This window comes from Hemitrygon akajei, chromosome 5 (genome assembly GCF_048418815.1).
Source record: "Hemitrygon akajei chromosome 5, sHemAka1.3, whole genome shotgun sequence".
NCBI lineage: Eukaryota > Metazoa > Chordata > Chondrichthyes > Myliobatiformes > Dasyatidae > Hemitrygon > Hemitrygon akajei.
Window position 1 is genome coordinate 170,930,195 of NC_133128.1, and position 12,637 is coordinate 170,942,831.

Below are 12,637 nucleotides of genomic sequence, written 5' to 3' on the forward strand. Positions count from 1 at the left end.
TAAAGGGGCTTTCTTTTATTCTGAAGCTGTGTCCTCTGATTCTAGACTCTCCCGCCTTTAGAAACATCCTCTCCACGTCCACTTTATCTAAGCCTTTCAACGTTTGATAGATTTCAGTGGGATCCCCCAAACCCCTCCTTCTGAACTCCAAGCACAGGCCCAGACCCTTCTCGTATGTTAACCCTTTCATTTCTGGTATCATTATTTTGAACCTCTTCTGGACCCCTCCAATATCAGCCCATCCATTCTTAAATACGGTGCCCTAAACTACTCACAAAGCTCCAAGTGTGGTCTGACCAGTGCCTTACAAAGCTTTAGCTTTACGTTCGTACTTTTATATTCTAGTCCTCTCAAAATGGATGCCAACATTGCATTTGCCTTCCTTGCAAGTGACTTGACCTGCAAATTAACTATTTGGTAATCCTGCAAGAGGACACCCCAAGACCCTTTGCTCCTCTGATTTCAGAATTTGCTACCCATTTTTGTAAAAAATTTGTCTTTACTCCTTCTACCAAAGTGCATGATCATACACTTCCCGATACAATATTCCCTCACTTCTTCGCACATTCTCCAAATCTGTCCAAGTCCTTCTGCAGGCTCCTTGCTTCATGGACATTACCTGCCTCTCCACCTACCGTCAATTCCATCATCCAGATCATTTACATATAACGTGAAACACAATACCGGCCCCTGCAAACCAGCAGCCAACCAGCAAAGGCCATCTTTATTCCCCCTCATTGCCTTCTGCCAGTCAACCAATTTTCTGTTGTCCATGCTGCTATCTTTCCTTTAAAGCCATGGGCTGTTTATCTTGTTCAGCAGCCTCATGGGTTGCACCTTGTCAAAGGCCTTGTTAGGGTTTAACTGAGCTTCTATACAAAACATATGAACAAACCAATTATGGATAATGTAGGCCACTTAGTTCATTGAGCCTGCTCCACCATTTAATGTGATTATAACCTGGACTTTGCTTTCTTGTCTACCCACTAGCCTCTTAACCACTTAACAAGAATTCATCTTCTTCTGCCTTGAGAAAAATATTCAAAGACTTAATTCCGCTGTTTGTTAAGAATGAGAATTCGCAAAGTCAATGTGTGAAAAGAGAGAGGAAATGTTCTCCCCACATCCACCCTGTCAAAAACTCCTCAAGATATTTTAGGTTTCAAACTTCTCTATTTCTCTCCATGTTTCATTCCATTTTAGAGGAAGGCCAGCATTTTGTTAGCCAATACTTTTCATTTCTTTTTGTGTCTAGTATTTTATTAATATACATGTCCAAACAGCCTTTGCACATTATTAGGGAATATTTTGATTTATTTATCTTTTGATGTTTGATTTATCTGTCTTTGAATCAGAGGGTCAGCAACTTAAAATTCTTCAGTGTAATTATTCTGGAGGATCTGTCCTGTGCCCAGCACGTAAGTGCATTCATTACGCAGAAAGCTCAATAGTACCTCTAATTTCTTAGAAGTTTGCGAAGATTTAGCATGACTTCTAAAACTTTGACAGGATCCGTTGTGCAGAATATATTGATTGGCTGCTTCACAGCCTGGTGTGGAATCGCCGATGTCCGTGAATGGAAAGCGGTACAAAAAGTAGTGGGTATGGCCCAGTCCATCATGGGTAAAGCCCTCCCCACCATTGAACACATTTACATGAAACGCTGTCGCAGGAAAGCAGCATCTATCATCAGGAACCTCCGCCAGCCAGGACATGCTTGCTCTCTCCTTGCTTCTGCCATCAGTAAGAAGGCACAGGAGCCTCAGGATTCACACCACCGCATTCAGAAACAGTATTACCCCTCAACTATCAGGCTCTTAAACCAAAGGGGATAACTTCTCTCAACTTCACATGTCCCATCATTGAAATGTTCCTAGAACCAATGGACTCGCTTTCAAGGATTCTTCATTCATGTTCTCCATTTTTATTGTTTAACGTACCTACTGCCTGTTACACCACTGGCATTTAGGGAATCAATGAATATCCTCTGTCTCTGACAGTGTTCCTTCATCATGTCACTAGCTCAGGTTTAGTCATGAAAGTCCCGGGTGGAGACTCGGGAATACCGTCACGCATGGCTGTAGAAGGATTCTTCATTGCTGTTGTTGTAACAGTTATTTTTACCAATCAGGGTTGTTAGCCCTGAGGTTTATTGTTTATTTTATTTATTATTATTTATTTCTTTTTGTATTTGCTCAGTGTATTGTACACTGGTTGAATGCCCAGGTTGGTGTGTTCTTTCATTGATTCTGTTCTACTTATTCTTTTATGGATTTTTGTGTATGCCTTTAAGAAAATGAACCTCAGGGTTGTAAATGTACTTTGGTAATAAAGTTAGTTTGAACTTAGAACTTTTGATACTGAATTTGCTTGCTATTGTGCTCAATCACTTCACTTGATTATATGTAACGTCCTGCTCCATCCGATAACTTAAATTTCCTTGCTAATTTGGTGAAAATGCTAAATTTTGTGTATTTCCCTCTTCTTTCATTAGGAAGAGACATGATTTGTCACAATCCAAGTGTTTTTCCTTACCTTCTCATGCGTTTCCTGCCTCACTCCCAACCGTTTAGCAATTTACAAGGATCACCTTTGATCTGAGTTGCCCTTTATATACGTATCATAATCTTCTAACTAAATGAGAAGTTGGCAAAGACAACATGCGTACAACTGCTTATTCCTATTTGTTAGTCATTGGCTCAAAAGGAATTCAATTACCGTAAGTGTTCCTGACTGTGGTTTACGTTGAGTCTATACACTGCGTATTTTTTCAGCTTACTCGATTACTCCGAATATAGTTTTCAGCAGCTTTCTCTTAGTAAGTCACAACTCTCCTTTCCTTTCCTTGCTGGTTTATCTTCTGCATTAAATAATTAATCTACCAGGCCAAACTATTCAATGTTCATGTTAATATTTAAAGAAATAGTTTATGCAATCCCGCATGAAGAATGCTGGTTGAAAACGTGTATTTTGCAATCTTCATTGTGAAATGGAATTATTGTACAAAGTTTTTGAATTTTATTTTAAATGGGTTTGGGACATTTATTTTCTGATCAACTGAAGAATAAACAGGCTAATCTCAGAACTGGTGTTGGCCAACTTTGTAGATGTAACACAAACAGGAGAAAATCTGTGGATGGCGGAATTTCAAGCAACACACACAAGATGCTGGAGGAGCTCAGCAGGCCAGGCAGCATCTATGGAAAAGAGAACAGTCGATGTTTCAGGCCAAGACCCTTCGGCAGGACTGGAGAAAAGAGAAAAGGAGTCAAAGTAAGGTGGGGGAGGGGAGGAAGAAACACAAGGTGATGGGTGAAAGTAGAGGGAGGAGGGGTGAAGTAAAGAGCTGGGAAGTTGATTGGTGCAAGAAATCCGGGGTTTGGGAAGGGGGAATCTGATAGGAGAGGACAAGAAGGCAGTGGAAGAAAGAAAAGGAGGAGGAGAACAGAGGGAGGGGATGGGCAGGTATGGGGATAAGGTGAGAGAGGGAAATGGGAATAGGGAATGGTGAGGGGGCTAGTGGGGTACATGACCGGCAGTTCAAGAAATCGATGTTCATGCCACCAGGTTGGAGTTTACTCATGCAGAACTTGACGTGTTGCTCCTTCAACGTGACATGTCAGGAGTGGAGTTAAAATGGATAGCCACTGGGAGTTCCCGCTCTTTCTGGTGGACAGAGTGTAGGTGCTCGGTGAAGCGGTCTCCCAATCTACACTGGGTCTCACCACTATACAGGAGACCACACCGGAAGCACTGGACACAGTAGATGACCCCAACAGACTCACAGGTGAAGTGTTGTCTCACCTGGAAGGACTGTTTGGGGCCCTGAATGGAAGTGAGGGAGGAGGTGTAGGGGACAGGTGTAATGCTTGTTCTGCCTGCAAGGGTAAGGTCAGGAGGGAGACCCAAGCTGTGTCTACTAATGAAGGAAAAAGTTAAGGGACAGTCATTGCAATTGTGAGTAAAGTACACAGAGACTGCAGATAAGAGTGGCAAAGGTCTATATTTAACATAGCAAATCTTCTGGAGAATCTGTGTCTTCTCTTCTCACTCAGCAGAGCCATTTTATACTTTTCAAACACAAACGCAGCAATAAATGATTAGCTACTATTTCTATAGCTATAATTACTTTAACATTTTAAGTATAGCAGGTAACTTCTGCAGTACTTACAATTGTGTCACAACCCCACGGGAAGAACCCCTTTGAGTATTCATATATATATATGGTGGTCGGTCTGAGTGATTATGAGCACAAACTTGGGACACCAAAATGTATTTCTTTTGTTTACAGTCGTGAAGGAAGTTTTGTTGAATATACAAATGCATAGATTATTAAATGACAAAATAAGCATGCCCTAAACTCTGCGTTGTGGCAGGATTTCACAATATGTTGGAATGAGATCTGTTTGGTGATGAGATCAGAGAAACCATTAAGGTTTCAATGAGTGACAATCAACATATGAGCCTTTACCTATTGTCTTCCCCTGCAGAGTTACAATGCTACAGAATCGGAATGTTAAATTTAGTTAAGACTATTGCTGCCACCAGTTTGCTTCATAATTATTGCGGCATGGGCAAGTCAATTGTCTGTCACCTCCTGCAAAGTTGAAGACTTCTTTACAATCAGCCATACTACCATTACTGAGAGTCTCCCAATCATTCTGTGCCACTTTCACCAATGCTCCACGTCACTCAAATTTATTTAAATATTCTATCGGAACTTTTCAGCCCATAGTGTATTGGCCTTTCTTCTAACAAGATCTTTTTCCATTCATCTGTGGCCTCATTCCAAGCATCCGAACCCAAGCTCTCCATTTCAGTGTGCCATCAGTTCCAAAGTAAATATGGAAAAAGATAGGTCTGGTCCACCGGCTGAGATTCTAAATTGGAGAGAGGCCCAATTTTGATGGTATCAGAAAGGAATTGGCGAGTGTGGATTGGGGTAGGTTGTTTTCTGGCAAAAGTGTACTTGGGAGGCCTTCCAAAGTGAAATTTTGTGAGTGCAAAGCTTGTGCCTGTCAATAAAAAAATAAAGACAGCAGGTGTAGGGAACCTTGGCTTTCAAGAAATATTGAGGCCCTGGTTAAGAATAAAAAGGAAGTGCATAGCAGGTACAGGCTGGTAGGGACAAATGAGGCGCTTATGGAGTGTAAAAAATGCGAGTGAACACTAAAGAAAGAAATCAGTAGGGCTAAAAGAAGGCATGAGATTGCCCCAGCAGACAAGGTGAAGGAGAATCCTCAGGGATTCTACAGAAATGTTGAAGTAAGAGGATTGCAAGGGATAAAATTGGTCCTCTGAAAGATCAGAATGTATGGAGCCAAAAGAGGTGGGCGAGATTTTATTTAATGTTTTTGCATCTGTATTTACTTGGGAGGCAGACACAGAGTGTACAGAAGTGAGGCAAAGCAGCATCAACTTCATGGAACCTATAGAGATTACAGCGGAGGAGGTGTTTACTGTCCTGAGGCAAATTAGGATGGATAAGTCCCCAGGGCCTGACAAGGTGTTCCCTCAGACCCTGTGGGAGGCAAATTGTCAGGACCCAAGCAGAGATATTTAAAACATCTTTAGCGACAGGGGAGGTACCAGAGCATTGGAGGAAAGCCAATGTTGTTCTGCTGTCCAAGGAAGGCTCTAAATATAAACCAGGAAGTTGTAGGCCAGTGAGCCTGACATCAGTAGTGAGAAGGTTATTAGAAAGTATTCTAAGGGACCAGATATGTAAGTATTTGGAAGACATGGACTGATTAAGGATGGTCAGCATGGTTTTGTGTGTTGTGGGTCATGTCTAATCAATCTTATAGAGTTTTTCGAGGAAGTTATCGGGTAAGTTGATGAGGACATGGTAGTCTACCTAGACTTCAGCAAGGCATTTGACAAGGTCCCACGTGGGAGGTTGATCTAGAATGTACAGTTGCTCGGCCTTCAAGATGAGGTAGTAAATTGGATTAGACATTGGCTTTGTGGGAAAAGCCAGAGAGTGGTAGCAGACGGTTGCCTCTCCGACTAGATGCCTGTGACTAGTGGAGTGCTGCAGGGATTGGTACTGGGTCCATTGTTGTTTGTCATCTACTGTACAGTATATAATGATTTGGATGATAATGTGGTTAACTGGACCAGTAAATTTGCGGATGACACCAAAATATGGGGTGTATTAGACAGTGAGGAAGGCTATCGTGGTTTGCAGTGGAATCTGGACCAGCTGAAAAAATGGGCTGAAAAATGGCGGAAGAATTTAATGCAGACGTGCAAGGTTTTACACTTCGGTAGGACCAGCCAGGGTGGGTCTGACACAGTGAATGGTAGGGCACTGAGGAGTGTGTTAGGCACATTGGTCTTCATCAATCAAAATATTGAGTACAGGAGATGGAATGTCATGTTTAAGTTGTTTAAGACATTAGTGAGGCCTAATTTGGAGTATTGTGTGCAGTTTTGGTCACCAGCCCACAGGAAAGATGTAAATGAGGTTGGAGAAGTACACAGAGTACTAGAGGACCTGACTTATAAGAAAAGATTGAATAGGTGAGGACTTTATTTCTTAGAACATAGAAGACTGAGAAGAGATTTGATAAAGATGTACAAAATTATTGAATGGTATAGATAGGGAAATTGCAGGCAGGCTTTTTCCACTGAGGTTGGGTGGGACTACAGCCAGAGGTCATGGGTTAAGAGTGAAAGGTGAAAAGTTTAAAGGGAACTTGAGGGGAATTGTCTTCAGTCAGAGAGCTGAGAGAGTGTGCAGTGAGCTGCCATCATAAGTAGCGCATGCAAGCTCAATTTCAAAGTTTGAGAGCAGTTTGGATAGGTACATGAATGATAGGGGTATGGAGGGCTGTGGTCCCGGTGCAGGTCAGTGGGAGTAGGCAGTTTTAAATGATTCAGCATGGACTAGGTGGCCTGTTTCTGTGCTGTATTTTTCTATCACTATTATCTGACCATAAAAGAAACTTTTTTCAATGTGTGACTTGAAGGGCTCCCACTCCATGACCTAACCGGCATAATTTCTGACTGATCTGCCATTATGTGTTGTCTACCATTTCAGTAATTATTTTGCCTTGATATTTTTAAATTTATGTGCCTGCATTTGAATGAGCTACTTTATTTTCCGTCATGCTCAGACTTGCCATAATTAATTGCAAACTTCACAGACTGGTTTTAATTTAAATACTCTTTGTCCTCAGTGATTTTGTCATTTTTAATGAGTCTTGATTTTTTTTTTACTATCTTCATTATCAGTGTCAAGTGTGGATGTTCAGTAGGTTATAAATATCTAATGAAATCAATTATGGAATTTACAGACTTGCAGTTTGTTCATTGATTGTGTCTACAATTTTCTTCAAACATGTTGCAACCAGAAAGTAGTCATACATAGCCTTAAAGCAGTGACAGACGGAACATGACAGTCTTTATTCACGTACAATAGTTCATAATGTAATTTTCATTCCTAATTGGATATTAAAGTTGTGTTATTTTCAATGATACACAGCCAATCCTCAGCATCAGGTTTATGTGTATATGTTAAATCAGACTGTATATTCCAATGTACACTGAGCGTAAATGGTTGAAGCACTGACTTTCGTATTCTTATATACAATCAGGAAGTTCTGGGAATACATGGTGAATCAGACTGCACTTGTAGAAAGAGCAAAATAGAAATATTTGTAATGTTTTAGTCGACTTGTACGTTAAAATGATGTTTCTAACATTTTGTTTCTAATCTTTCCGTAGGATTTTGAACGGTTATCCCACGTACCTGCTGAATACTGAAAGATGCCTCCTCCTCCTCCTCCTCCTCCTCCCCCCCCTCCTCCAACACTTTCACAGGTAAAAATGACTCAGAGATGAATGTTTACTTTGGTTTACGATGATAAGCTTGTTCTGTTATTTATTACAAATTACTGTAAATTTCACATTGCACATTTAGACAGAGACATAATGTAAAGATTTTTACTCATGTGAGTGATGTAAGAAATAAATTCAATTCAATTAAAATGTTATTATATTTACTACATAAACATTCTGTTACGTTATAACCCAAGCCTTTGGAAAGCGGCCTGTAAAGATTTCACTTCTATCAGTAAACCTTGTAGTTAATCTTCTTGTATAGTCATGGCACGAAGAGCTTCACAAAACCTCTAATGGTAGCTCCAGAAAGTTATTTGGAACAGAGACCCTTGTTAAAATACAGGACTAGCAGATTTGTCCTGAAAGTTTATTCCTTTATGATCTTGTACACATCCCAGTCTGGCACTGTTTGCCCACATCTGTCAGTGAAGTTACAGCAGTAAAGTCAGGGGTTCCCAAACTGTTTTATGCCATGGCCAATACCATTAAGCAAGGGGCCTGTGGACCTTGGATTGAGAACCCCTGCTCCAAGTTATCATTCTTGTGGAGAAATATAGATCCACCAGTTTAGGAGAGCAAGAAATTGTGATCAGTAGGAAATGCAAATTAAATTGGTTTATTATTGTCACATGTACTGAGGTGCATCGAAAAACGTCGTATGCCTATGCAATTCATACAGATAGTTTCTTTATTTTACTAACTAGAGGTAGTACAAGGGGAAACCAATAATGTAAAATGTTGTGTTACAGTTATAAGGAGCATAGTTCAGGCAGGCAATAGAGTTCTAGACCATGACAAGGTAGATTATTAGGTCAAGGGTCAATTTTATCATACATGAGGTCTGTTCATCAGTGGGATAGAAGCTGTACTTGAGCCTGTTAGTATACAATTTCAGATTTTTGTATCTTCTGCCCAGTGGGAGTTGGAAGAGAGAGAATGACTGGAGTGGGAGGGGTATTTGATTATGCTGGCTGCCTTGAAGCACAGACAGACCCATGGAGGGGAAGCTGGTTTTGGTGATGTGCCAAAGTGCTAGTTGATGAAAACAAAAGAAATAGGAGCTAGGAGTTAGGCCAACCCGTCCTTTGACTGTGCTCTTTCGTTCATTAAGATCATGGCTTATCTTCCAACTTGGCCCCATTTTCTAGCACTGTTTCCATATCCTTTGATTCATTAACATCCGGAAATTATATTGACATTCTGTGTTTTAAATTTACACAGTGACTGAGATTTCACAGCTCTTTTTGGGGTTGGCAGTCCAGATTAAGATTCTGACAGCACTCTTCCATTCTTGCTTACGTCATAGAAGGAGGCCATCTGACCCTTCATGACTATGCCTGCTCACAGCAACTCCTTACCTATTGCCCGTTAGGGCAGCTATTAAGGTCTTACATCTTGACCATCTTCTCTACTGTGCCCCAGAGATGGTTCAGGGTCCTCATTTCTGCCTCGAAGGTACAGCACTAAGTTGTCGTTGGTCTTCCACCCTTCAGGGGTCCAATGAAGTGCTGTCTAGGTGTTGGAGTTGGCCTCACTTCTCATCACTTGCCTAATCCATTTCCAACATTTCCTCATGATGCTTGTGGCCATGTCCTCTTGATGACACTGAAGGAGTAGGGTTTGAAACATAGAAAACCTACAGCACAATACAGGCTGTTCGGCCCACAAAGTTGTGCTGAACATGTCCCTACCTTAGAAATTACCTAAGGTTACCCATAGCCCTCTATTTTACTAAGCTCCATGTACCTATCTAATAGTCTCTTAAAAGACCCTATCGTATCCGCCTCCACCACCGTTGCCGGCAGCCCATTCCGTGCACTCACCACTCTCTGAGTAAAAAACTTACCCCTGACATCTCCTCTGTACCTACTCCCCAGCATCTTAAACCTGTGTCCTCTTGTGGCAACCATTTCAGCCCTGGGAAAAAAGCCCCTGACTATCCACACTATCAATGCCTCTCATCATCTTATACACCTCTATCAGGTCACCTCTCATCCTCCGTCACTCCAAGGAGAAAAGGCCGAGTTCACTCAATCTGTTCTCATAAGGCATGCTCCCCAATCCAGGCAACATCCTTGTAAATCTCCTCTGCGTCCTTTCTATGGCTTACACAGCATTCCTGTGGTGAGGAGACCAGAACTGAGCACAGTACTCCAAGTGGGGTCTGACCAAGGTCCTATATAGCTGCAACATTACCTCTCGGCTCTTAAATACAATCCTATGATTGATGAAGGCCAATACACCATAAGCCTTCTTAACCACACAGTCAACCTGTGTAGCAGCTTTGAGTGTCCTATGGACTCGGACCCCAAGATCCCTCTGATCCTCCACATTGCCAAGAGTCTTACTATTAATACTATATTCTGTCAACATACCGGTATTTGATCTACCAAAATGAACCACTTCACCCTTATCTGGGTTGAACTCCATCTGCCACTTCTCAGCCCAGTTTTGCATCCTGTCAATGTCCCATTGTAACCTCTGACAGCCCTCCACATTATCCACAACACCTCCAACCTGTGTGTCATCAGCAAACTTACTAACCCATCCCTCATCCAGGTCATTTATAAAAATCACGTAGAGTAAGGGTCCCAGAACAGATCCCTGAGGCACACCACTGGACACCGGCCTCCATGCAGAATATGACCTGTCTACAACCACTCTTTGCCTTCTGTGGGCAAGCCAGTTCTGGATCCACAAAGCAATGTCCCCTTGAATACCATGCTTCCTTACTTTCTCAATAAGCCTTTCATGGGGTACCTTATCAAATGCTTTGCTGAAATCCGTATACACTACATCTACTGCTCTTCCTTCATCATGTGGTTAGAAATCTTCCTTGGCCAGAAAATACGGAAGATCTAGCCTCCTGGTGTGGAATGACAACAGCTTGGCAAGGTTGTTCTCTGTCAGCTGTTTGTGCTAGCTTGTACATTCCAATCAACTTTGGCCTTGGTCTTGGTCTTGGCAGTGTTCAGGGCTTCCTTCATAATGCTAGTAGCTTCCTCTCTGTTTTGACTCCTGTCAACCAATCAAACCTCAGGTGGAGAATCAGGAGTACCATCACACACAGCTGTAGAAGGATTCTTCATTACTGTTTCCGTAACAATTGGGTTGTTAGTGCTGTGCTGAACCCCCGTACCTGGAGGACGGGTCAACCACTCTTAGTCTGGCCTCAACTATTCAACCTGTTTGGCATGGGTGACCCTACCAAAAGCCAAAGCACAAGACCCTGACTCTCAGCAGCATAGCTCTCTGGGTCATTGAGGCACACAAGTCTCCAAAGCCTTCAAATAGGGTTTGGTCCTCTTGGGAGAGAGCAACTCCATTCTCCCACTAAATGTCTCTGTGACCTCTAGTCCACATAATCCCATCTGGTTCTCCCCGCATGAGGGACGATCGTAAAATAGCCAATTAACCAATCAGGCTTCGTTTCTTTAAGATGTGGGACAAAACTGGAGTGGTCACAGGGGAATATATGCATACGGTTTGAGAGGTTAAGATCAAGCCCAAGTTGTTAGAACTGTGAAGCAGTAACTCCAGCAGCTCTGCTACTTGAACTGAAGTACTGTGCCACACAGTCTGCACTTGAGGCAGTGGCCTTTAACTGAAGTAATGCTTAACATTTTGCTGATCTCAGCTGCCAAGACTTGTCTCTTATTTTTTTTTCCCTCTTGATGAAATTTTCCACAATTTAGAAGCATCTGGCTGGCTGGGACGTTTAAATTCAACTTGGCTCTGCGTTGCAATTGTGGTATCCTGATATGTAGTGCTTTGTAATACAGGAGAAAGATGCAGATTGCTTCACAGAAAATTATGAAACGATTTGCTGTTGAATCATACGAAGGGATATTGAGACAGAAAACTAAAACAAATGTTAGTTAAAACAGTAGGCTTTAAAAAAGGAACAGATGGGCCGAAATTCTGAAAGGTTTGGCGAAGGCTGAATTTCAGAACTTTGGGCTTTGGTAACTGGAGATATAAATGTTAGTAGTGAAAGTGATTAAAATTGGACAACTCAATGTCAGAAAAGCAAAAACATAAATCTCTCGTGGACGTTTATGTGGGGCTGTGTAGAAGAAATTTGCCAGCACAGGTCCTTGGTTACTAGTGAACAGGAAACAAAGTGATTTAAGGTCCACTTAAGTTTCTATATTGTGAGGATGTGAGGTTGTCTGGGAGGTAACACAGACAAGGAGGGTAATTTCTGCTGCATATGAACTGAAACATAACAGTAATAGACGATAAAACCATCAAACATAGGAGAATAAGTAGGCCATTTGGCCCATCGAGTCTGCTCTGCCATTCTATCATGGCTGACTTATTATACCTCTCCATTCTCCTTGGGGGTTTGATGTTATTGCAGCTGTTTCTTTAGCAAGGGAGGGGCTTGGGAACGATGTTTTTTTTGCAAGGGAAGGGGTTGGGGTTTTGGGTTTTTGATGCCCCAGCTGTTGTATTGCATGTGGACAGTCTAAGTTTCTCATGCAAGGGAGGGGCTGGGGCATTGTGGGGTTTGTTTCTTTTTCTTTTTCAAGCCCGGGGGGGGGGGGGGTAGGGTGTTGGCTGGAGTTAATGTCTTCTTTCAACAACTCTCCCAGTTTTCCTGTATTTTGTGGCTTTCTGGAGAAGATGAGTATCAGGGTTGTATTGTGCATGAACACTTTGACAATAAAATGAACCTTTGGGCCTTAAGTAGTCATACAGTAGTGGAGGCATTCGGGCAAGGTGATGGTGGGCATGCGAATCTGACTTCACCCCATGCGTGGAGTGAAGCTGGATTCCATGGTAA

General features: G+C 42.1%; 1 protein-coding gene across 5 annotated transcripts in view; it reads left to right on the forward strand.

The window, feature by feature from the left end:
- wipf1b (WAS/WASL interacting protein family, member 1b) overlaps positions 1–12,637 on the forward strand; it is a 134,362-nt gene that overhangs the window by 87,289 nt on the left and 34,436 nt on the right. For all 5 annotated transcript variants that reach the window (XM_073047184.1, XM_073047188.1, XM_073047185.1 and 2 more), the window contains exon 2: positions 7,732–7,827. In XM_073047184.1, the coding sequence (XP_072903285.1) occupies positions 7,774–7,827 (54 nt within the window). In that variant the 5' untranslated portion in view covers positions 7,732–7,773. The remainder of the gene's footprint in view (positions 1–7,731; positions 7,828–12,637) is intronic.